The sequence below is a fragment of the Peromyscus californicus genome, unplaced genomic scaffold, assembly GCF_007827085.1.
Source record: "Peromyscus californicus insignis strain IS unplaced genomic scaffold, ASM782708v3 Scaffold_6__1_contigs__length_162567912, whole genome shotgun sequence".
NCBI classification, from domain to species: domain Eukaryota; kingdom Metazoa; phylum Chordata; class Mammalia; order Rodentia; family Cricetidae; genus Peromyscus; species Peromyscus californicus.
This window is the reverse complement of record NW_026294584.1, coordinates 47,538,947-47,565,872: the sequence shown is the minus strand read 5'-3', so window position 1 is coordinate 47,565,872 and position 26,926 is coordinate 47,538,947. Positions and strand designations below refer to the sequence as shown.

General features: G+C 43.8%; 1 protein-coding gene across 1 annotated transcript; it reads right to left on the bottom strand.

Moving 5' to 3' along the window:
- Positions 1 to 378: 378 nt before the first annotated feature.
- Positions 379 to 26,084, bottom strand: Bpgm (bisphosphoglycerate mutase). The gene is made up of 3 exons (XM_052720931.1): positions 25,951 to 26,084; positions 16,327 to 16,987; positions 379 to 1,221 (listed from the first exon to the last, which is right to left on the bottom strand). Exons 2-3 carry the CDS (start codon positions 16,925 to 16,927, stop codon positions 1,043 to 1,045), a joined length of 780 nt encoding a protein of 259 aa, XP_052576891.1. The 5' UTR covers positions 16,928 to 16,987; positions 25,951 to 26,084; the 3' UTR covers positions 379 to 1,042.
- Positions 26,085 to 26,926: the final 842 nt, after the last annotated feature.

Sequence of the window (26,926 nt, the reverse complement as noted above, 5' to 3'; positions counted from 1 at the left end):
CCATGCCTGAAATGCCCATGACTTGCATTCAGTGAGGCAACAGCTTAAAAAAAGATGACTGACACACAGCACCTAAACACACACTGTGGACAAGTCACACTGGGGGTTTACAGCCCACCTGAACTAGGACACACACCGCAATCTGTTGTACTTAGCTGAGGAATAGCAAATGTACATGAGAAGCTCCCATAGACCCATCACCATGATCAGGTGACTAAAATTACATGCACCACAATCTCCTTCCCCAACCCCGCCTTCAACTCAGGAGCGGCCTGTGCTGAAGTAAATTCAACCCTTGGAGTGTTAGAGGAGACGGCGTCAAGGACAGGTTCAGAGGCCGCCCTGAATTTTATCACACACTGAGACGCTTTGCACATGTTGCTTGCAATCACAAAACTTTATTTTAAACTACCTGTTAAGTACCCAAAGATTAAAGTTCAAAACTCAAAATGAAACAGAAAGAGAACATAAACAGCCACAGCTGTGCACATCTGGTCGTTCTAGTGGCCCAAGACCATTTCTACTGATGGCCAACAGGGCGGCACGGGCTAAGGGAAATCCACGGACCTGCCGCTATTGGGGCGCGTGGTTACCTCCTAGGACCCATCTGTGGCTTTCCCATTGATGGGCCTCTGGTCTAAACTACCATAGCACTACTCATCCCAGAATTACTAAATAACAAGGTGAACTGCTCGCTAGAATAGTGCCTGTCAGTGCTAACTCAGTAATGACTTGTTAAGTGAGAAATGGTTTTATCTCCACTTGTTACTCTCCTGTCTCCAAAACTCATAAGCAGCTTGATCAAACCCCACTGGCTCCTCGTCTGTGAACTTGATTCAAACAGGAGTAGCAGAAAAGTTAACTTAGGCTTCAGCTGAAAGCTCTTCAGTATCCTATGGTCATGTCTGGGCCACGATAAATTACCTAGTTATCTACACACTCTACCACACAGCTGAGCCTTGGGGAAAATGGGGAGAATGGGGGAAAGAGAAACCCACATGGCACACACTGAACTCCACTCTGGCCGCACTGGGGACGAGTTTTAGTTTTTGCTTTGTTTCACTTTGCCTTGATCATCCACTTTCTGGATGGCTGCCCGGATGGCCTCCTGGTCACCCAGGAACTGGTGAGGCCCAAGAGCACGCAGGTTCTCATCCAACTCCAGCAGGATGGGAACCCCGGTGGGAAGAGTGATGTTGATGATGTCATCGTCTGAGATACCTGTTGGGCAGGAGAGAGGACACGGCGTCAACAGACGAACCTGGAGGAAGGCCCACTGCATGTCTGCACACTGAACTTAAGTCCCACATTAACTACGTGCCTAAAGCCACACCCCAAACCGTGAGGGGTCCCCACTAGGCTTCCAAGACACCAAGAAACCGAAACAAAGCTTAGACAGTGCTAAGTCTGAGAACTGTATGTCCCTTCTGGGGCAACTCACTCCTGGCTGTTTCTTATCCAAAGCTGAAGAAAACAGCAAATTGTCTTCTGAAGGCTAGTCTTAAAATCAGGGCTTTTCTTTCATTAAGCACAGAATCTAACTCACTTGATTAGAATGTGGTTGGATTTCCAGCACTTAATGAGTTTGGGCTAAACCGAGTGAAGCAGGACTTCTCTCCTAGAGAGCCACGAAGCACAGCTCAGAGGAGCAGGAAAGGACCTTACAGCCACCTGGAAACAAGGCCTCTTCCTCCTATTGCCCGAACATCCCAACTGCTAAGGGAGGAAGGGGTGTGCTTGGGACGGCCCCCTTTGATACTTGAATGCAAGCATATTATAGGTCACCCACCTTTGACTACAGGAGGGGGAGCGGCAGTAGCTGTGGTTGTAAAATTGTTATTATTACAACTACTTTTAATTTAAACATCTAGAATCCTGGCATCACACTACAGGACAGTACTTTTCTAAGCATTTTATATGTTATGTAGTAATAACTCACGTATTCATCCCTGCCAGCCTATGAGGAGATAAGCTATTGTTTTCTCCAAGAATGAGTTGTGGCACAAAGAACTTAAGCAAACAACTCAAGATCACTCACAGGGTAAATGGCAGGGCCTGGATTCAAACCCAGGTACACATAGCAACTAAAATCTGAGTTCAAAATACGCCAAGAAAGTACAGAGAAAAAGAGTCAGAGACCAGCAAATTAAAAGGCAACGAAAGTGTTCAAATCACCTACTTTAAAAACCTATCTTTAATTCTTCTCTTTTTAAAGTTTTGGTTAAACTTAAAAAAGTTTTGGTTTTTCTTTTAAATTTGGTTTTGTTTTGGGGGTGAGGTTGTAAGGGCAGAGGGCGAATTCGAGGGGACAGGAAAATAAGTGGGATTGGAATGCATGATGTGAAATCCACAAAGAATCGATAAAAGTAGAAAAAAAAAGCAACCCTCTCTTTAAGAAAAACCCCATGCCTTTCTGGTCGTGTAAACTCGAATTGCCGGCCTCTCCTCTGTGCTAACAGAAAGGATCCAGCGCAGCAGTTCTGAGGAGGGCAAGGGCTTGTCTTTACTTGGCAGTGGCAAAATAGATTATTACAGTTAGTTATAAATGCCACTTGTTATTCTAATTAGTCACCGGTCACAACTGTGTGTACCCGCCAAGAATCACAGAATCACTGCACTGGGTCCCTACTGATGGAGCAGCTCTTTATTACCCAACTTCATGTCCAGCCCAGCAGAGCTACCTAGCGACTGCTATGCACAAACTACCCCCATCTGCACAGCTCTGGAGCCACGGGAGACTCCCAACTTCAGAAAGCTGTGTTTCTGCCAAGCACACTGCCCCAGGCTTCAACATCCTACGCAGTCAGGGAAGGAGCCTTCATAATGAGACATTCATATTTACTCACTCATATTCTCTCTCTCTGACCTTGCATTTATAAAGAGGTTGTGGGGTAGAAGACATGGCTTAAAGGAGAATAATACAGGAAAGAACGCAGCAATGTTTTCCTTTAAAGAGAGCGCAGCCGAGCCACTGCTGGACCTGCCAAGCCCCTGCCTCACACTGCATTACACAGGATTGCCACCACAAACAGAAGCTGGCAAGAGCAGATATACTCAGCCCAGGCTCCCGGCTGCTCAGCAGGGAGATGACTGCCCCAGATTCTCAGAGCCCTCTGACTCCATCAGTGAGAAGTCAGCTAGCTGTCTTTACAGCAGCTGCCACATGGCTGCCCTGGAGGAGGGCAGGACAGTAGGTTCAACAGCATGTGGACCAGAGACAGAGGACCACTAAGGGTTAGACCCACTGCCGCTCACTCCCAAGTCCAGGGGGAGCCCTGGAGGCTGTGGTGCCCAACCTGCCCAACCCCTAGTAACCAACAGCCTTTCATATAAACAGTACCTACTCTCTTGGGCGGCTTTTACCTATAGTGAACTACTTCATTATACAACGGGAGAGGATAGTCTCTTTCAGCATCAAAATTCCTTTGTTTTACTTTTAATAGGCTAGGAAAGCAAAGATACCTTAGAGGCATGAGAAACAGGGGGACACTGAGTAGTACTGTTTCCACTCAGCTACAGGCACGGCTTTGTGTTTCTAATCGGCAAGCACATTGCTCACTGAACTGAAGAGATGGACTTATAGATTTATCTAATCCATATATATTTCCTCTATATAACTCAATTCACTAGCTGATAGCTAGTAAAAATGTCTGACATGACTAAAGTGAGTGTGTGTATGTGTCCACCAGCATCTCACACTAAACTGGGTCAAGAGACAGAACTGTGTGTGTGTGTGTGTGTGTGTGTGTGTCCACTAGCATCTTACACTAAAGTGTGTCAAGAGACACAGAACTATGTGTGTGTGTGCATGTCTACCAGCAACTCACACTAAGTATATCAGGAGACACAGAAGTGTGTGTGTGTGTGTGTGTGTGTGTGTGTGTGTGTGTGTGTGCATGTATATGTCCACCAGCATCTCACACCAAAGTGTGTCAAGAGACACAAAACTATGTGTGTGTATGCATGTCCACCAGCATCTCATACTAAAGTATCAGGAGACACAGGAGTATGTATATGTATATATGTGTCTGTGTATGTGTGTGAGCATGTCCACCAGCATCTGACTCTAAGTGTGTCAGGAGACACAGGAATGAGAGAGAGAAAGGGGAGAGAGAGAGAGAGAGAGAGAGAGAGAGAGAGAGAGAGAGAGAGAGAGAGAGAGAGAGACCATGTCCCCCAGGATCTCACACTAAAGTCTGTCAGGAGATACAGGACTGTGTGTGCATGTCCACCAGCATCTCACACACACTACAAGGCCTGTAACCACTGACCTTACCTAAGTTCTAGAAGACAGGACCTTACTTTAAGAAGACTCAGCATCACACTTGTAGTCACCCTTCATAGGAACTATAGCCAGAGGGCAATAAATAAGAGAATGAAGTAACAGGCACCTAGGTTAGAAAAGAAGCACAACCATCGATCTACAGATGACAAACCACCTTCCTCCACACAAACACACTCAACAATGACAACTAACAGTGTAAACAAGCTCAGTTTCACTATCTACCACCAGCACAGAAACCCACATGAAAGTGAAATCAAGCAAACACTCCTACTCACAGTAATATAAGAAAGACTCAAATCAGAATCAATTAGCCAATGAATTAAAAAAAGGAACTGGGACAATGTAAAAGCATACGACTTGAAGATTCCATCTAGTTAAAGAAGTCCTATGTTTACAGACTGGAAGGCTCAGTCAGTAAAGAGCTTCCTATGCAAGCAGGACAACTGAGTTTGAGTCCCCAGAACCCAAGGAAGACGCTGTAGATGGCAATACACGTCTGTCACCCCAGAGCTGGAAGAATGGAAACGAGCTGATCTCCAGAAGGCACTGACCACCCTGACTGGCAAGTTCCAAGTTCAGTGAGAGACACTGCATCAAAAATACGGTGGAGTTGGGCGGTGGTGGCGCACACCTTTAATCCCAGCACTCGGGAGGCAGAGCCAGGTGGATCTCTGTGAGTTCGAGACCAGCCTGGTCTACAAAGCGAGTTCTAGGACAGGCTCCAAAGCTACACAGAGAAACCTTGTCTCAAAAAACCCAATCAATCAATCAATCAATCAATCAAAGGAACAGCAAAATAGGAAGATACCTGTATTTCACCTCTGGCCTTTACACACATTTGTGTGTGTGCATGTCCTCCTCTCTCTCTCTCTCTCTCTCTCTCTCTCTCACACACACACACACACACACATACACACACACACACACAAATGCACACACACAAAAGATGGCAATTTTTCCTACGTTAATGTATAGGCCCAACACAATCTCTAACAAAATTTCAATTCTTTTTATAGAAACTGAGAAACTCAAATTTCACAGGGAAATCCAAAGCACTCTGCATAGCCCAAATACGAAAGTGAAAAAAATCACAATGTTCACTCTCAACACTTACTAGGAGTCTACTGGATTCCAAAGTATACGTACTTGCAGGTGGTACACGGTTCTCACTTAAGGACTGACAACAGACTGATAAGAAGCGAGACTGAAATCAGCCTTCACATTTTCAATTAATTAATTTCTAACATGTGTACTAAGGCAATTAAGTGCAGAAAGAATAACTCCTCACAGGATATGCACACACAGACGTTAACTTAAAACTGGAGCAGAGATCTAGCTCAAACTACAGCCCAGCCCAGAGTAAACACGGGCGGGGGAAGAGCCTCGTGGCCCTGAATGAGGGCAATGTTTCTTAGACGACACCAAAGCACAGCAACACAAAAGGAGAAAAACGAAACCTGTGTGTAAGACTGTCTGGGGTTCAAAGGACACCGTCAAGAAGATGAAGACAGCGCAGAGAATAGGATGATTTTATTTATTTATCTTTGCTATATCATAGCGACCTGCATTTAGACTACATAAAGAACTACTATGCCTCAAAATTAAGACACTGCCTGGGGGAGCTGGCTCAGTGGTTAAAAGCACTTACTGTTCTTCCCAGTTCAGTTCCCAACACTCACTGGGCAGCTCACAACCACCTGGGACTCTAGCCCCAGGGGATCCAACACTTCTGGCATCCCTCGGCGCCCATACTCATGTGGACTGGGCATGTAAGTCCGGTGGCAGGGCTTGCCTAGGATGCATAGGACCCGGGATTCGAGCCTCAGCACTGCCAAGAACGTAATTTTAAAAAATAAGATCTTCATTTAAAAAAAAAAAGATAAAACAAGAAATAAAAAACGAATGACATAATGAAATAATAGGCAAAATATCTGAACAGACATTTCTCCAAACATAAAGCATCAAGAAGCATCGGAGAGATGGTCAGCATCCTGTTTTCCTGGAGACGCAAATCCAAGCCACAAGGAGATGACTACAGAAAAAGTCAGGTTATAAGGAAGCATTTTCACAGATGCACAGAAATTATAACATAGTATAAAGTCAGGAGGTCAGAAGGCTGCAGCCTCTTTGGAACACAGTCTGGAAATTCCTCAGGCATATGCCTAAGAGAAATACAACATATGTTCACATCAAAAGTTATATATAATACCTCACAGCAGCACTACTGCTAATAGCCAAAACTACCATCAATCAATGGACAATAAGTCATCTAGGAGTACAATGGAATACTAATTTTGAACAGGGATAAAGTACTGAGATATGCTACAATATGGATAAGCCTTGACAACACTATAGTGGGAATATAGATTTTAGTAGTGTTTGCATAGAACCCACAAGACCTTGGGTTCAGTTCCAAACAATAAACAGTTTTTTTTTAAAAAAGCCAACCATAAAAGACTACTTATTGTACAAATCCATTAACAGATAACATTCAGAGCAGATAAATCCACAATAACACAAAGTGAACTGCTGTCCAGGGCTGGGAGAACAAAACATTGACAGAGGAAGAACACAGTTTCCTTTGGAGGAAATGACAAGTCCGTATCTACACTTAAATCAAGTTAAACAAACTGGCTGTCTTACATTATTTTATTATCATTACTTCTTACGGTGAAGACATTCAAAATCCTCTCTTCTAGTTTTCTGAGTGATCCAGAACATGGCAGCCACTGTTATTCCTCTATGCAACAACACACCACAACTTCCTCCTCTGATACAACTGTGCTTAGCACCCCTGGATCAATGCTGTCCCCACTCCTTCCTTCTAAAATTAATCTTGTTGATGGATTGATGATTGTGACACAGTCAGCACTTCATGTCTGCTGGATCCTCACACATGGGTTCAATCAGCCACAGAAACAGATGGAAAATGTGGAAACAAACGTATCTGTACCAAAAGACCTAAACCTTCCCCTTGTCAGTCCCTAAACAGAACAATGATTCATACAGTTCTAGGTGTCACAATACACTGAGGAGTGTGTAGAGTGCATAAGTGATACACAATACACTGAGGAATGTGCAGACGTGCATAAGTGATACACAAGCACACTGAGGAGTGTGGAGACGTGCATAAGTGATACACAATACACTGAGGAGTGTGGAGACGTGCATAAGTGATACACAATACACTGAGGGGGTGTGCAGACGTGCATAAGTGACACACAAATACCATGTCATTTTATGTAAGGGACTTGAACATCTACCCACAGATTTTGGTAACTGCAGGGTTGTCTGGAACCAGTCCTCTATGGTTACTTAAGGACAATTATACACTAACGGTCAGTTACATGTGGATTACGGCTCAGTAAAGCTGTTAAAAATACTAAGCAGATCCCAAAGGCTAAAGGAGCCTGTTCAAATCACAAGATATTAAGGCTATAAAAATGAACCGTTCTTAGACTCAGTACTTCAACCCTGGTCACCCACCTTATCCATTGTTGTTTCGAACACCAAAGGTGATAGAGAATGCTTTCATTTTGCTCTGCTCTGGTGAAAGGCTAGGTACTAACTGGACATTAGTCCGTGTTCTCACTGGGAAGGGGGAAGAGCAGGTTTGTCTGAGCTCAAAACACAGGGAGCATGGGCCAGGTTTAGAGGTACCTAGAACACACCACGCGGGTCTCAATGGCATGACTTAGACACAGCTGGATCCAGCAGGCCGAGTCCATGGCCCAGGCTGGAGTAGTTAATGACTCATTTTTGTGTGAGTCCACTAAACAAAAGCCCCTAGACCATGGTATGTCACTAACAAAAAGAGAGCTTTAAGAAAAATGATGTGTTTTCAATGAAGTTAACATTCCATTTCAATAACTCCTCAACCCATTCACATAGTAAACTAATTACTTACAAATACTTAAAATACTTAGACAGGTTAATAATCAGGCAATGAGACTTAAACAGCTGATATTTTAAAGTAGCAAATTAAGAAAAACCACAGGGAAGCCATTACTTGGTACTAAGATTTGGCATATACTAAATGCTTCATCCCAGGAGAGTTAAGTAGAACTCCCAAAGCTAGAACAATGCAACTGCACTGCATGCAACCAAAGTGAACTAGCACAAGAGACACTCTGCATTATACTATTAAACATGTATTCACTGGGACATCAAACAGAAGCTAAAATCTGTAGCCAGATATCAATCACATCCCCTGTCTGGTAACTAGTCAAGGTTTTGATTTTTTTAAATTTTTATTTAGTCATTTATTTTTTAATCACAAGGCCTCATGCAGCCCAGGCTGGTCCTGACCTCACTTTGTAGCTGAGGACTCTGAATTTCTGATTCTCCTGTTTCCACCTGCCAGGAGCTGTGACTCCAAGCCTGCACACCACCACACCCAGCTTTACTCAGTGTGGAGATCAAACGGCAGGGCTTCATGCACCCTAGCCGAGTGCTACACCAACTGAGCTACATTCCCAGTCTCCAGCTCACACTCACTAGAGTCCAAGAGCATTTTATGGAAAAGGCACCAACTCCTTACTCTCTATCTTCTTTCCATCACAGTCCCTCTGGAGCCGTCTCTTCATGTTTATACACACACACACACACACACACACACACACACACACACACACACACACACACACCCCTGGTGTCTTTAGCATTTAACAAAGTAGCACAGGCTTGCCTTGACGTTGAGATCTTCTACCCCAGCCTCTGGAGGGCTGGGATTATATCCAGGCAAGCACTGCAATACTTACACCATCACCACAACTAGTTGAAATGATTGAAGTATTTCAAACAAGAAATAATGAAAGTTTAGGAAAAAAAAACCAAGGGAGTAAATCCACACCAAAAATGGGAAGAAATTTAAACAAACTTATTTATGCCAGAGTAACTTCAGAAAGCCAACTTTAAACCTACAAGTGCCCCCTTCTAAGTCCCTGGAAGAGATGGGACACAGGACACACACACACTATACTCTGACTGCAGTGCTCCCTCCACTCACTGTCTTCTGGGAGAAGTGCTTGAACCCGCCTGGCTTCTGCCAGGACTATGAGTTCTTGAGAACTCTGCTCTACCTGTTCCTCTGTGACTCTGGCTCTTCAAGCAGCGCCCCACTGTAAGAATACAATCCGTGTCTGTGCATCTGAGAGCGACGCTTTCAGGGGCTGCCTGCTAAGATGCAGGAATATTTAGACATATGGTCCATCAAATACATGAAGTCCATCACAACTGGATTTGCTATAAATGCACTTTACATGTGATTGAAGGTTAAAAGGTATAAAGATTAAAGATTTGGCAGTATAAAGCTTTTGCATGAGAGTACCCCAAGGAAGGTCCTGTCGAATGCATTTTCGGTGAAATTTCTGAAAGATTAGAAGGAATACATAAGATCCACAATAGGCAGGACCTTGTGTGTGTCATTCATTCACACGTACTCTAGCCCCTGGGCCAAGAGCAAAACTTGAATCGCTGGGCATACAGTTGAACTGAATGAATTCTAACTTTCTTGGCTTTCAAGTTAAGTCTAGTCTTTACTGTTGAAGTCCTGATTAAAGGCTGTTCCCATTACGAACTGAACAAGAAAGGAGGTGGGGGTGGGCTGAGGGGGGCGATTGGCCAGTTCTTAGCCTGGAACAAAAAGTTGTTTATACCTAGGGTTAATCAAGCCCAAATTAAATGTGTTCTGGGTGTTCTTTGGCTTTTCTCTAAATTGCCTACAACTCTTTTAACAGCAGGAAATGAAATGAGAGACGAAGCATTCATTGTGAACACAGAAGGGTTTGTTACAGGACAAAAGGAAAACCCACACTCTGGGATTAAAAAAAAAAAACCCACTCATGTCCAGGCTATTCATGTAGATCTCATTCCATTTCTCTGTCATTGGGTGATCCCTGTGTCTTTCTTGGGGTCCTGTTTTCCGGGTAGCCTCCCTGGTGATGTGAGTAGCAGACAAGTCATCCTTGTTTCATGTCTAGTATCTTGCTATGAGTGACTACATACCATGTTTGTCTTTCTGAGTCTGGGTTACCTCACTCAGGATGATTTTTTCTAGATCCATCCATTTGTCTGTAAACCTCATGATGCCATTGTTTTTCTCTGCTGAGTAGTATTCCATTGTGTATATGTACCACATTTTGTTTATCCATTCTTCAGTTGAAGGGCATCTGGGTTGTTTCCATGTTCTGGCTATTACAAACAATGCTGATATGAACATAACTGAACAAGTGCTCTTATGGTGTGGTTGAGCATTTCTTGGGTATATGCCCAAGAGTGGTATAGCTGGATCTTGGAAAGACACAGGGATCACCCAATGACAGAGAAATGGAATGAGATCTACATGAACAGCCTGGACATGAGTGGCGGTAATGAAAGGCGAGGGTTGAGGGAAAGAGAGCTTGGGGGAGCGGGAGATCCCAGCTGGATCAACAACAGAGAGGGAGATCAAGGAATAGGAGACCATGGTAAATAAAGACCACATGAGAATAGGAAGAAGCAAAGTGCTAGAGAGGCCCACAGAAATCCACAAAGATACCCCCACAACAGACTGCTGGCAATGGTCGAGAGACAGCCCGAACTGACCTACTCTGGTGATGGGATGGCCAAACACCCTAATTGTTGTGCTAGAAACCTCATCCAACTACTGAGGGATCTGGATGCAGAGATCCATGACTAGGCCCCGGGTGGATCTCTGGGAGTCCAATTAGCGAGAATGAGGAGGGTTTAGATGAGCGAGAATTGTTGAGACCAAGGTTGGATAAAGCACAGGGACAAATAGCCAAATGAATGGAAACACATGAACTATGAACCAATGGCTGAGGGGTCCCCACTGGATCAGGCCCTCTGAATGGATGAGACAGTTGATTGGCTTGATCTGTTTGGGAGGCATCCAGGCAGTGGGACCAGATCTTGTGCTCATTGCATGAGTTGGCTGTTTGAAACCTGGGGCCTATGCAGGATTGTTTGGCTCGGCCTGGGAGGAGGGGACTAGACCTACCTGGACTGAGTCTACCAGGTTGACCTCAGTCTGTGGGGAAGGCTTTGCCCTGGAGGAGATGGGAATGGGGGGGGGGGGGTTGGGGGAAAGGTGAGGGGGACGGGAGGGGGGAGAACAAGGGAATCCGTGGCTGATATGTAGAACTGAATTGTATTGCAAAATAAATTAATAAAAAAAAAAAAAACAAAACCCAGCTGCGGTCAACCCTTTCAACTGGGAGATTCCACCCATTCCCCACCCAGTCTCCTGCTGAACCTGTGTGATAAGAATTCTGTATTCTTCTATTATCAGTAAGGGATCAAAGAAGAGACCTGGTACTTTACAGGTGACCATACAGCTAAATTTAAGTTTAGGTCCTTAAAAATCTTAATTTCACATACATACAACTTAAAGACAGATTGGGGGAAGCAAAGAAAACAGCGTATTAAACACTGTAAGCTAACAGCTGCTGATTTAAAATAAAGTGAGAGAGAAATTTACCTTTAAATTTTATACTTAAAATCTTATGATATTTAAAAATAGGGGTTACTACAGATTTGGTAGGTTTACATAAAAAGAAAGATCAATTCTACCACTAAGCAACTATTTGCCTCCCAGGAAAGAGGGCTTGAACTCATGATTCTGAAAATATCACACTAAATGCCAAAGGTGACAGACGCCTCGGTCGCCATCGGCAGGCCACCAGCTCCGCTGACCTTTCCTCCCACTTCTCTCATCTCAAGTCACCATTTCTCTGCCTTGCTGTGTATGCAGCTGCACACAGCTCTCCAGGGACAAAGTCCAAGTCTTACACACATGTCTTGCCTGCCACTCTTATCCCAGTCTGCAACTGCCTAATCCTGTGCTTATACCCAGACTAAACAGTCCATTTCCTCCGGCAAGGTGCAGACCACATCCAACATGGTTTGGTACCCAGCTTTTTCCTTCAGTGTGGAGCAGCAGGAAACAAACAGGAAGTGACTATGCCAACCACAAGAAAAAGAAACACACGCCTGTCTGGATCTGTGCTGGACAGGATGCTCTTAGCTCTCCAGCCTGTGTTGGAAGTTTTCTTGCAGCTTAGCGAGGAGTGTATCTGAGCCAGTCAGGGGGTGGGACCTGCTTTAACCCGGGCTTACTGACAACGTGCAGGTAATTACTTATGCTTCCCCAAACCAGTAAAGTAATCCCAGGAGGAATTTTCTTACTATATAATATCCCATGCCTTGTTTTGTCTTCTGAAAGTATTAATCATTCTCAGGTTAAAAGTAAAGTAGCCTCAAGGTTACATACAATTTACAAGTCAAGATTCTATATAAATAAGTCACTTGGCAGCGTACAGGCCAGGGATGCTATAAAAGAAGTCACTTGGCAGGGTACAGGCCAGGCTCATCAGTCAGGAATATGACAGCATAGATGTTGCCTCAAGGTTCCTAAGCTGACAATCCTTAGGTAAGAATGTTAGCTAACTTCCAATCAACAACAGTTGTCGTGAACTGAATCGTCTGCATGTTTTGGCTCTGAGAGGTTCATAAAACTATTCCTAGACTAGATGTTCTAAGATGCGGGGTGTGTGTGTATGTGGGGGAAGCAGATGAAAGCATAATGCTATACCATACGGTGGCAAATAAGGGTCATAGGTCTGCGATGAAGAGCCATTATTAGAAGGGTTCACATTCTATATAAGTAACATCAGCAAGACTAACAAAACACACAGTTGAGATCGGGTGTAACTCAGTGGCAGCGCACTTGTCTGGCAGGTGTGAGGTCCTGGGTTCAATCCTCAGCATAAAAAAAAAAAAAGATGTAAGCAACCTCTTCCAGCATCTTTCATGTAACTTCTCCTGAAGGAGGACTGGAAAGGGTGCCCCTGTGCTGCTGATGGCTCAGAGGCTGAAGAGTCGGCACTGAGCAGTCCAGGAGACTGAAAGTGGCGAGTGTTCAAAGGCACAGGGAGGTGTGCTAAGTAACCTTCACCTAAGTCTACTGACAAGCACACTCAGATGGTTACTTTGAGGAACAAAAAAATGAGGTCCCAGTTAAGGGCACTTCACTAGCTGGATACACTGAATAGTGTAGGTGTTTTCTTTAGAATTTCACTACATTTACCCTAAATGTGTAAAATACAGCTCTGTTAAGTTTTGCATATAGATGGATAAACACCTGCAGTGAGGACGCCCAACAGCCCTGCATCCCCTGCCCCCAAGTTCCCCTGCCGTCATGCAGCCTGCCTTTTGCCACACATCTCTGCCTGGTCCTCCCAGCCTGGTTTCTTTCCACATGCCACATGCATGGGGTGAGACAGTACACAGCATTCTCAGGCAAGTTTCTTTCACTTAGCATGATGTAACGGAATCATCCATGGTGCCAGGGTGTGAAAAGCTTGCTTGTTTTAATTGAAGTAGTTCATTAAGGGAAGCAACTACCTGATCAGTGATTGATCCCATGAAATATATATATATATGATATATATATATATATATATATATATATATATGATATGGAGACAGTAAACAACAATAGTAAACAAAACCTAATATTGAGCTACTGCTTCTCAGGGAGCTAAAAGCCATATTCAGGTTTCTACATGAAACAAAATATCTATGTAAAATGTCTAGGACTATGCTTGGCAGGAAGCATGGGCTCCCAAAAAGGCCTCTTTGTACAGCTGTGCCAGGGAGTGCCATTCACAGACCGCAGTGTTACAATGGCAGCAGTAATTAAAGACTCATTTCCTTGCAATAAATCACCTTTTTAAAAAAGGCGGTTTATCTCCTAGGGGTGCTCTGGATGCTGCTGCTGCTCACCCTATAATGTTTTGAAGAAAGAATAATCAAGGAAAGAGCTATTTTTCAAGAAAAAATTTAAAATTAAAAAATCCTGTTTGCAACCCTGTGTAGAAGCTGAGCAAGTTGGATTTGGGGCAGAGTTGACAATTCTAACTGAAGATAACAGTCGGTTGTCATGGCCACGTTACCTGAGGCTTCCTGGGGTGACTTCACTGGGACCTGTCTTCTAAGCACAGTGGGGATCGGACTGCAGTACCAAAACACGAGAAGCCAAACAGCACCCTAAGAATCAACAGCCACACAGCTGAAGTACACACACTACCCCTGGAGATCAGAGAGCAGCTGAACGATGCACGTGATTCTAAAGAACAATACCATAGCTACTTCTCTAACTGGGGTCACCACTGTTCCCATCTCCGAGTTAGTTCTTAAACAATGAAGAAAGTGGGTTTAAAATCAGTAACGTGCTTTATGTTTGCCAAGCAGTTTAAGGACAACATGAGAAGTTTCCCCAGTTCCTTGCAAGACTCTATTTCACAGGGGAAAATTTTTACATAAATATTAATACCTATAGAAAGCATGAGTAGGAATCAGATGCATCTACAACAAGCACTTTTACCTTTAAAAAAAAAAAATCAGTGTAAGCAATTTGGCAACTTTTGTGTTTATAGGAAGTATGCATTTCAAAGACAATCAATGCTAATGAATTCAGATTAGTTGTTAAGTCTAATATTAGGAAAATATCAGTAAAGTAAGGTGACTTTATAATTTATTGTCTGAGCTGGGGCAATTCTAAAAGCAAAAGGTGATAGCAATTACATGAAGATAATTACTATACATCTGAAATGGGTTTTGTGGGGCAGGTAACGACAGTCATGTAAACTGGCAATGAGGTAAATTGCTATAATAAATACACACACTCCAATTGTTGATTCCTGTGAGAGAGTTGAGATGTCCCCCCTAAACTAGTCGAAATTCATTTAATTTTTTGGAGAAAAGCTAGGTTAAGAATTAATCAAACAGCACATGAAGCTCTATAAACATAACCTTCTGAAGAGTCAACATACAAGACAACAGAAAGGCTGGGGGTCCTGTATCGGTGAGTGGATACATCCGTAGGATACGTCCGTAATGAATTTTAACCTGCTGAGACCCCATCAGAGTGACAAAGGTGACATGGAGAAACACTGTTCTTCAAGACACCATTTCTTCACACCCGGGAAGATACTGAGGCTTAGTTCAAAACCAAGGCTGTGGGAAGCCACATAATTCGACACCCCAGTCATTCTGTATCTGAGTGTGGATTCGTTTTGTTATTGTTGTGTACTCAGAAGCCTTTTTGTGTTGCTACACTTTCCACAGCCTCACATTGTTCCAATTCTGCAGCCTCTCAAGTGAAAGCGAAGCAGTTGGAAGGAATAGTGAAGCAAGGGATTCATCACCAGCCAGCTGTGGCCAGTGATGAGGCAGGGGCGATGTGGTGCAGAACAGTCAAAGGAGCAGGCACGGGATTGGTGAAGGGAGAGCAAAAGTGAGAACTACCACCCTCAATCACTGGCACCCCAAAATGGTGAGCCCAGAGTCCTCAAGAGTTCTTGTTTAGAACACAACATCAAGCGACTGAAATAAATTGAGGCTCTGATCCTCTCCAGGCTCTTAGCAGAGATACGTCAATAAGCCAACTGCTGTTTTACTTCCCTCCCCTCTAACATTCTCTCAGGCAGTGACTAAGCCTCGTCTGGAAAACTGGAACAAAAGAACTGCTCAGGAAATCCAGGTCTGCAAACACAGCCTCGAGAGTTTGAAAGTGGAAGAAAACAGACAAAACTGAATTCTAGATAATTTACTTAAAAGGCTCAAATAAATGTATTCTCAATTCTTAGCCTCTTTTCATTTTTTCATTTTACAGCAGAAACCACATGGCCCTTCAGATCGGAGCTTGTCAAAGTGCAGAGCCCCCAAGGCAGCAGCTATCACCAGTAACTGCTGAGAAATGCCAGCTCCTAACTGTACCTCTTGATTCTGAAACTCCCAGGGCGCAACCCACAACTCTGTCATTCTGAACTCCCCACCTGAGGGGCGCACACTGACGTCTGAAAACTTCTGCTCCAGCCACGATGACCATAAAAACTACAGGAGTTTTGGTTTACGGGACAGTGGCTTCTTAAACATGAAGTGACAAGGGGCATATGAGTGAAAAGTGCTGTCACTTTCTAGAGGAAGACCCAACTGCAACATTCAGCAAGCTCTAAAGCAGGATGGAAAGCCGGTACCTTCTAGATATTTCAGGAGGGCTCTACTGCTGTTCCCGTGAGCAGATATCAGAACGGTTTTGCCCTTTAGTATTTCAGGAGCAATCCTGTCCTTCCAGTAGGGAAGAAGCCTTTCCAGAACATCCTTCAAGCTTTCTGAACGTGGCAGCTGATTCAGGGGCACGTCGCACACTGTATACCTCCGGTCATTGTAGATCTCATGGAAGTAAGGATGAGACTCATCAATGGGAGGCGGGGTCACGCTGTAGCTTCTCCTCCAGAGTCTCACCTGCTCTTCACCGTGATTCAGAGCCATTTTCTCCCTGTTGAGACCAATCAAGGCTCCATAGTGACGCTCATTGAGACGCCAGGAGCTCTCCACAGGAACCCACTCCTGCCCCAGCTCTTCCAGGATCAGCCAGGCTGTGTGAATGGAGCGGTTAAGTATGGATGTGAAGACGAGATCAAACTCAAAGTTCAGGGCTTTAAGCTGTCTCCCACAGTTCCGAGCTTCCTGCAGTCCTTCGCTGTTAAGTTTCTGGTCCACCCAGCTACAAAATCGGTTCTCCTTATTCCATTCCCCCTCTCCATGTCTCAGTATAATAAGTCTGTGCTTAGACATGCTGGTGGCTGAACTTCCCTGGTGTTCTCAGTGGGATGATGTTCAAGAACAGGAGTATATCTAGAAAGAGAAGACAAAAAATACAAATTATATTCATTATTCAAATGACTACCCAGTAATGGAGAACAATTACACACCAGCCAGTTTCTAAGATAAACTGAAATTCCTTTGAACACTTTTGACGTCAAACATCTGGTGTTCATATACTATGGCACGTACAGGCACACTCTTCAGGTAATTACAGACAGCCCTGCTGACTTAAAGTTTCTGATGGCTAGATAGTATGTTAATTGTATGACCTAAAATGACAACACTCCATCCTAATGGTGTGTTTCTACCCAACAAGCAGGCAGTTTATGCTTATTAAGGAGAGGACAAAATACGTGAGTTATAGATCTCAAAAAGAATGGCTGGGGGCTGGGAACGCCCAGCTCCTAGCAGCTGACTCTACACCGAGCATCCTCCTCCTTTGGGTGTCCAGTGTTTTTCCAGTCTTGCCTCACTATGGACATTATAAACATGTTAACTCAGGGAAGCACCGCATCTACGTCATACACCTCTCTGACAGGGGGCAACCAAATCTTTGATGCTACCGGCTCACAAATCTAGGGAACGGGCAGACACTTTGGTTCAACACTCAAACAGAACTATAAGTGGCCTCAACAAGAGCAAATGTAGCAGTCCCTGAAGTAATTTTTCACCTGCTGTTGGCAGGAATAAATCCGGATGCAAAACAAGTTATCAAATGTAAGCAGCTGAGAGATGCTGCCTGGAGGAAAAGATTAACAGAACAGGTCTGTGGTAGTGCAGGGAACCCCACCCATTAGAAGGCCTGCCTCTTCCTCCCCCTTCCTGTAGAAATTCTACTCACATCAGCCACACATTGTGAGGAGAAGCTAGTAGAGCTGGCCAAGCAACCCTAAGGCAATTCTGAACTCCCTTATGCTGTTGCTACTACCCCAAAGATCTGTGGGCCTACTCTGTCCTGTGGAGAGCCTGGAGACAAGGCTGCATCAGACTGCCTCTCATGCTGTGGACAAGAGTGGGTCATGACAAACACATATTGCTCAGTTGGCACCTTCCATCTCCACCCCTGGTTTTTCCACACTGGGGAGCAAAGATTATATGAACACCAGGGCCTGGCTTCTGCCATTCTTGGCAACTTCCAGTAACTGGAGATTTTCTGTCCTGCTTGAGCTGTGATTCACCCATGGTTATATAACAACCAGTGACAGAGTTCACTGGAAACTGTATCTAGATTGCACTCTTTTTTAGTAATTCCTGGAGATTCTGAAGGGGGAAAGCGTCAATAAAATAAGGCTTCAGGAACAGGGGTGGTGGTGGCTGAGGTGGTCTGTAAGTAGCTGAAAGGCTGCAAGAATTAGAATTAAAATTTCTCTTTTTTGATGAGCATCAGGTTTGAAGCTTTGAAGAATATGGAGGAAGGGTAAACCCAGTGCCTAGAAGAACCAAGCTCAGGTGCAAGCACCTCACAAGGCTGGGAAACTGCAGGGAGACCGCACAATGCCTACTCTCTCGGCCTCAGAGGGGCATCAAGGTGGCAAAGAGGATGAAAGTCTTCCGAGCAGTGGCTTTGCCAGGTGACTGCATGCCCAGGGGATAATCACATGGATGAAGCTCCAGCTTCAAGGATCTTCATCCGGGAAAGACCATGCAATGAATTCATGTGGATGGGTGTGGTACACAGAGTTAGAGTGTGTGTGTGTGTGTGTGTGTGTGTGTGTGTGTGTGTGTGTGTGTGTGTGTGTGTGTGTTTTCTGTCAGCATGTACATCTGTGCCTGGTACCCTCAAAGGCCAGAAGAGGGTGTCAGAACCCCTGGAACTAGAGTTACAGATGGTTGTTAACCACCATGTAGGTGCTGAGAATCGACACCAGGTCCTGTAGAAGAACAGCCAGTGCTCTCAAATGCTGACCCATCTCTCCAGCCCCAAGAAAGGTATTTTTACATTCCTGTTTGAAAAGCCTCCATCGGCCAAGTAATAGAAGCTCCGGGCCTATTGAAAACCATACTCAATCTTGTAAATCATGTGTTTTGTTTTGTGGGTAAGAAATGAGAAGCATGCTATCAACTGTTCCTCTACTTCAGCCCTTAATTTGCCACATCAAGCAGGAAGCCTCCAGGCTAAAGAGCTAGTGAAAGAATTTTCCCTTCAAATGAAGAAGGGTATCATCTTAGTACTAACTAGCGAGTTGACAATCTAGAGTCACTTAGGAGATGGGCCTGTGAGCATGCCTGTGGGGATGACCTTGACTGTGTAACTGAGGTTAGGAAGACTCACCCACGGTGGGTGGGGGCATCTGTGATTGTGACCCATGACTATATGAAAATGGAGAAAGGGAACAGAACCCTGGCATGGATGCATTAATGCATTGTTCTGCTCTTGACTGTGGGTGTAATGTGACTAGCTGCTTCCCGTTCCTGCTGCCTTGATTATCCTGAAATTATGGACTGTAACCTGGAACTGTGAGCTAGATAAACCCTTTCTCCTTCAAGTTGCTTCTGTCAGAGTATTTTATCACAGCAATGGAAAAGAAACTCAGACAGGTGTGGTGGACAAATTCTATAAACAAAAGCACTTCTCAATCAGTTTTGGATTACAAATTATATCAAGGGAACCAAACGAGGAGCGGAGGCATTATCAGTACCCAGATACCCACCACCAAGCTTCCCGGTATCTTAATCTGCTACAACTGCTTCTGTGTTTTTTAAAAAACAATTCTGATTTCCTTTTTACTGAAGATATAGATAATGGAGCAGAAGAGCCACAAAACTATGCAAGCATACACATTCCTTCACTCTGACATACAGGAGGTGAGCAAAGGAGAAAGTAGGAAACTAGATGGTCTATCTCAGGTAAACCAAACTTCCTGCTCCCCCGCGTGGTACTATCAACTCATTTCCTACTGAACTAGCCGGTGAGTGTGTGCAAAGGCACTGCTGAGCTGGCAGCCTTTAAGACAGCTCTCAGTACTGGTTGAAGCTGGCCTACCATGTTCAGCAATAGATACGAGACGCTTATCAGTTTGACAAGTTCAAGGCAGGGGCTGCGAACTCAAGCATCTACCAGTAAGACTGACGTGAGAAGAAGGTGCCACCAGACTACGGACGGTGGTCAGAATGGTGGTGAGTTCCGATGACTGTATGGGCACAGTGGAGGCAACTCTTAGGGAAAGATGGAGCTTTCCTATATCCTGTGTTCGTTCTTCCTCACCTCAGGGCAGGGTGTGTGTGTGTGTGTGTGTGTGTGTACCAAATTTACGGTTTATGGGTGCATGTGGCTATGGCATGTGTGTGCGCTTTATGTGTATGTATGTGCACTTGTGTGTATACAGGCCAGAGGTTGCTGGCCAGGTGTTTTCTTCTATTGTTTTTCACATCAATATTATTGTTGAGGCATGACTTCGTGTTAAACTTGGATCTCACAGATTAAACAAGACCAGCTGGCCAGGAAGCGTCGGGACCCTCCTGTCTCGGCCTCCCCAGTGCCAGGATTACAGGCATGCACCACCAAGCCCAGCTTTTTTACATAGATACTGGGGATCAAAGCTCAGGTCTCATATTTGCACAGGACTACACCGTCTCTCCAGTCCTGGACATTGTTTTCGTAGTCCTCTAACTATGGATGTGTGCCTTGTCTACTCTACTGAAGTGATTTCTCAAAAGCCTATGATTAGTCACTACTACACGGAGACCACCTTCTCTCAGGGCCCATGCTGCTCTGGCTCCTCTGAAGCCCATTACGTCCTCAGGGGAAAATCTATGATTCTGGTACTATTTCCTCTAGCTCTCCCACTTTTACATCCTGGTCTCGGATCTTTGTTTTATCCTACCCCCACCTATGTTATGATGGTGCTGGTGCAGGTGGTGCAGGTGGTACTGGTGGTGGTGGTGGTGGTGGTGGTGGTGGTGGTGGTAGTGCTGGTGCTGGTGCTGGTGGTGCTGGTGCTGGTGGTGCTGGTGCTGGTGGTGCTGCTGGTGGTGATCTTAACCACAGCAGTTAATTCAGAGTGCATGTCCCAACCTTCAGCCATTCTTCATGCAGCAATTTCTATTATGCCCATTTGACAGATGCAGAACTGAAAGGAAGAATTTGCCTAAAGCAACATAGGCTGTAAATGGCAGAACTATAATTCAGTATCAGCTGGGCCCCAAGGACACATCCACGCCCTGAACCATTCTGCTACACTGATACTGGAACCCAAGGCTCCGACCTCAAACCTTGACACCCCAATTTTTTTCTCACTGTTTTCAACACGTTAAAATTAATGATTCATATACTGAAAGCCCAATCCTCATGAGCCTTCCCAGACCAATCAATTTATTCAGTTTTCAAATGTGCAGAAATATGATTTGGGCACAGCACAATGGTAAGCCTGGGAGGAACACGACTTCAGCAGAGATTATGTCTTCAAAAACACCAGTGTGGGAAGATGTACATGCTCGTGTGTCACTAAAAGTGAAGGTAATTAACATCAATAGAAGCTTTTCATTCATAAAAGAGGAAGAGCAGGAAATGAGAGATTATCTCTCTCCTCATGGACACAGTATTACTTAAGGTGGATTTGGAAAGATATTTAAATTTAGACTGATATAAAAAAAAAAGGAATGGAGTTCTAGCCTAAGGTAACAACCAGGAACAGGTGCACTGAGAACAGGAGGCCCATTTAATACAGCCAGAGTTATAAGTAGGTGACTATTCATCCTGATTTGCCTAAAACAGAATTGCTTTACGCCTTTTCCTTCCCCAGCATATGATTACTAAGGCCCCTTTCACACCTAAGTGTCCATTTGGAAAATTATATGGTCACTCTGTATAGGGCTTAATGAGGAAGTAGGTGGAGACTAGTCTAGAAAGATAAAACTGACTAGAGGCTTGAGGAGGACCTTGTGCCAAAGAATGCAGACTCTTCTATAAATACTGAGACATTAAAGGCTTAATAGCATGAATTTGAGGACCAAGCAGCATTTACACTCACAGAGAAGTACAAATATTAGTTTTTAGGAGTTTTTCAGTAACCCTGGTAACATATAATGACAACCTGGACCAGGAAGATGGCTATTAAAAAGGAATAAAGAAGATCAGAGACAAAGAAACTATAATTTAACTGAGATGCTAAGATGTTGTCAATAATCCCTGTAAAAATTCAAACTGAATTTTTTTGGCTTTGAAACTATATGATCTCTGTCATAACTAAGTTACAATGGTATAATCTTGTCTCTATGGCTGAAAGTATCTATCTATATGTAATGCATGCGTGAGTAAGTGTGATAGAATTTGATGATGGCATCAAAATTAGAATTTCATATAATTTTCATGTTATATATTTTTATTACTAGGTCAATTTCATCAATTTAAAATGCAAAAAAATCCAAAATCAAACAAATAAACAAAAACCAAAACCACCCATTTATATCTGTGGTCTATACAGAAATAATGGACCAGAGGCTTTAGTATGCAAATCCCTGCCTACCTAGACCCCATACTTGGATGTGTTCTTCACACCAGTATTTCTGGCCTTAATCAAGTATCCTCTCACAGAGGACAGTCCCTACATTATAAAATAGCCAGCTTATTCTGAGACCCTGTTTTGAAGAAACAAAACAAAATCTAGAAATAAAGTAACAGAAGGAAAGATTAGAGAGGAGAAACCTGAACAGATAATAATATGTGTCACCATTAAACCACATAATTTTGCATTCTTTCCCCATCTGTTTACAAATTAACATTGCTAGGACTTTGCTTCCTCTTTCAAGTGTTTGAAAAGTAATATACACGTAAGACTCATGAAAAAATGGAGAAATCACAGTGTAAAACGGAACCTAAAACTTTTATTTTCTTCTATTTTCGAAATAGCAATGATATGTCAAGTAATATCAAATAAGGGACATGGAACCAGAATCATGTCCATCCAAAGCTTACTTTTAAGATTTAAACATCCCGCACTACCTCAGAATACTCTTAAGCTTTCCTTAGTCCAAATCCTTACTGCGCAGCTTTTGGCAACTTTACTTCCCACTGCACAGGGGATTTAACTTTAGGGAAGATGAGCCGGCTCTATTTGAGGACAAAGAGAAAGACTACCAAGGTCTCTAATCAACTAAAAAGGAACGGTTCTTGAGGCAAATGAAACCCGGAACTTAATTCCGTAGGGTTTCAAGCATCTTAACAAAATATGCCTTCCCCAGACTGAAGCTCAGTATTAAAAAATCAAACATGACTCTTCATGGCACTTAACACCTATTTCTTTTCTAAAGGCTGATATGGCAACTTTTCCATGTGTGCAGTTCTAAGAGCACCTCTGCATCAGATGCTGCCATTCACAGGTGTCTCAGACACTAAAATCTCCCATCCTTCAACCTTACATCTACTAACAAACCCCACAATGCGTTGCAAAGGCAACACTTTATAGTAAGTAGATCCCCCTTTCCAGGGAAGAGATAACACATGTGTAGTACTGAGATGTGGCTTCGTGGTACTTGTTCCAGCCTGCCTGGAATCACCCGTGTGTGTGCACAATACCCACTCAAGATTCTTCTTTTCTATCTCCGGCTACTTCCCTAAGGTGGTAGATTTGTCAATACAAACTGTGTCCATCAAATCCCAAAAGTTCAAAGTCAAAAAACTGGGCAGAAGCTTATGGACAGTTTGATCATGAATATATTAAATTCTTGGGACCCTCAGGTTCCATGTCTACATGAATAACAAAACCATCACTTTCTTAGGGACTGTTTAGGAATATTATATGAATTATGGTAAAACACTCTACCAAACAGTGAGAGGTAGAAAGGGCTAGGCTTTTACTAACTCATGAAGATTGGCATAGACCGCAGGCCTGTCAAACTGATTCTACTGGGCTGACGGTATGAAGATACTCAAAATCTAGAAATAAAGTAACAGAAGGAAGGTTAGAGAGGAGAAACCTAAACAGAACAGAGGAAACTGCAATCCAATGTGGGTGAAAGGGAAGGCGGAATGAATTGTGCTGTCCTAGAAGCACACCAACTACTGTTAGGTTCTGCAATCCAAATGTGTTAGTAAAGAGGTCAATGTTAAATCTATAGTCTATAAAGGATTTTATCACCATATTTTCTTAATGAAAGGGTTTCATTATTGATATCTTTTGATCCAAGGTCTCACTATGTGGTCCAGGCTGGCCTCAGTTTTGTGGCAATTGTCTTGCCTCAACCTCCTAAATCCTGGGATTACAGGAGCCTGGCACCATGCCCAGAGAGTAATACCTTTTGTTCTGTTTCTCCATAAAAATATCACTTCAGACTTGATTTCAATTTCAAGAAAGTTCAAGAAGCCACCAGTATAACCTTTTTTGTTCTCTGTTCTCTAGACACACAAAGCTGGATTCATGGATGGTGAATGTAGATGCATCAATCACTACTTAAACTAAAACAACCCTATTAATCTCAACAAGCCATAAAAGGCAGAGGAAGAGAAACTAAAAACAAACAATCCAAACACTAATAGTGGTTGCTTCAGAGTAACAATATTAAAAATGACCTTTTTTTTGCACATTATACTTCTATACTCTTCTTTAAAATTTTTTTCTTTTTTCCTTTTTTTTTTTTTTTTTTTAACAACGATCTGCTTGGTTTGGTTCAGTTTAAATATGGGCACAAAAAAACATGGCCTTGAAGCTGGGCACTTTTATTTGATACAGACTTTATACAGCATTCAATACAGTGAGATTTTCCTTGTGGACTTGGTAGTGGAAAACTGTCTAATCTGGGCCTCAGAAATATAACTTCTGCTTTTTTAAAAGATCAAAGTCAAAATCAAAAGTCAGCATTGAAATCATTTGTTTAAGATCACTTAAATAGTAACGACTTCTGAACTAAAAGATAGGGCCATGACTTTTAAATCACTTTTTTTTTTTTTTTTTTTTTTTTTAGGTTTTTGAGACAAGGTTTCTCTGTGTAGCTTTGGCAACTTTCCTGGAACTTACTCTGGAGTCCAGGTTGGTCTTGAACTCACAGAAATCTGCCTGCCTCTGACTCCAGCGTGGTGGGATTAAAGGTGTGCACCACCACCGCCCAGCTTAATTCACTGTTCTTTAATTATGCCATTTGTTGGAATTGTGTCTTTTAAAATTCCAACACTATGCAGGGAGTATCCATAGTGTGTGAGTTTGCTACAGCACAGGAAAATGGGTAAAACCTTGTCTCTGGATTTAGGGGAGACAGTTTTAGAGACAAATTGACATGGCTTCTGCTTTTATTATAGAAACATCAGTCCCTGTTGGCAAAATGTAACAGTTTGTTTTTTATTTCTTTCTGAAGGAGTCTGAATTCTGTTAGTTAAAATTCTAGGACCATTCACAAGCTATAAATCCTTCCTAATTTAGAAGGGACAGAGGGGGTCTAATAGTGAACTTAATTACAATTTTGCACTGCTTTTGACCTACTATAATGAAATGCTGGCTCCTAGCCCCTTGAACAAAAGGAATTACACTTTTTGGACATGGTGGTGGTGGTGGTGGGGTGTTTTTAGTGCTCCCCCGAACCTGTAATTTGGCTCCTGAGATCACTACTTATGAGACCTCTTTGCCTTCCATGGCATTTTCCCCCCTTCCCCTTCTTAACTTACACTTTTAGGGTCAGGTCCGCCGCCACCTACACACGGTGCAGAGCCCTGCTTCCTTCCAGGGAATCTACTAGCAAAGACAATCGCCACACCGCGTCTGAGCCGTTCAGGAGGTAGAGTCCAACATTCCTAAAAGCCACCGTCACTCTACCGGTGGGTTCATCCTCCAGCGAACAGAATTACTGTTCCTGAAAGACGCATTCTGAGAAAGGGACAGCTGAGATCTGGGGGGTGGGGGGTGAGGTTCCATGAGGGTCGCCGCTTGAGTGGGTGGAGCAGGCATCAGATTCCCACCAGATACTAAAGCCGGGCAGGACAGGAACTGGCCTTCTCCCCCTAAAAGACCCCGCCACTTAGAAAAGAAACTCTCCCAACTGTAACGTTCTACGACGAAACCACTCACCTGCAAAGAGACCAGGAGCAGCGGCCGCTCCTCGGCGACTCCGGGCTGTGGGAGCCAGCAGGGTCTCATCTCTACCACCCGCACCAACGCTCTTTTCTAGCCCAGAAGCCAGAGAAGGCAGGACCGATGGCGCTGTGTATTGGAGGACAGAGCTGTCACTCACCCACGGCCCCGCCCTTCCACCCGCGACCTGCCTGGGTTTCTTTCCGTTTACCCAAAGCCCTCGGGTAAGAAGGGAGATTTTGATTGGTCTAATGAGGAGACGGACGCACAGATAGACCAATAAGATGATAGCTTCGGCGTGGGTGGGCGGGTTTTGGCCGTAGAGAAACAAACCCTGGCGCGTCTCTGGAGCGATTGGGAAAGCCGAAGCGTGCCAGGAGGCTCAGAGAACAGTTTGAAGTTGTAGAAAGCGTGAGGTGTCACAGGAAACACCTGCCGTGAAGAGCGGGCCCGGCTGAACCGTGGAAGAGACGAGGTGATATTTCTTCTAGTCAGCGGAAAATTTCAGATTCTACCTGAGCTGAACCCGGGCGATCCTCACGGCAGCTCGGTTGCCACGCGTATTTATGCGTTGTAAATAGAGATGAAAATGAAAATCTTTAAAGTGTCCGATTTGTAGACGGTAGTTCATTCTTACTTTCTCCTAACATTCTGAAGGGGAAAGAAACGAATAATAGAATATCCTAAAAGTTCCCAGAACGGGACGTGGCGAATGGGGCGGAATTGGAGAGAACTGTAAACGTGGAAAACCAGTTTCTGCAGAGAAACCTATGAAAATGCCAGCTTGTCTTTCGGAGCTGGCACCAGAGGTGGAAGCATCTAAGCAGGCTTAAACTACCACACGAGGTTTGAAGCATGTGTGTCAGAATTTGAGGGTGGATGAGAAAGATAAGAAATGGTATGTTTACTTGACCACACGGGAAAATCCCCCTTCTTGATTTCTAAAAGCAGCCCTGCTTAGTATTTAGTGCCT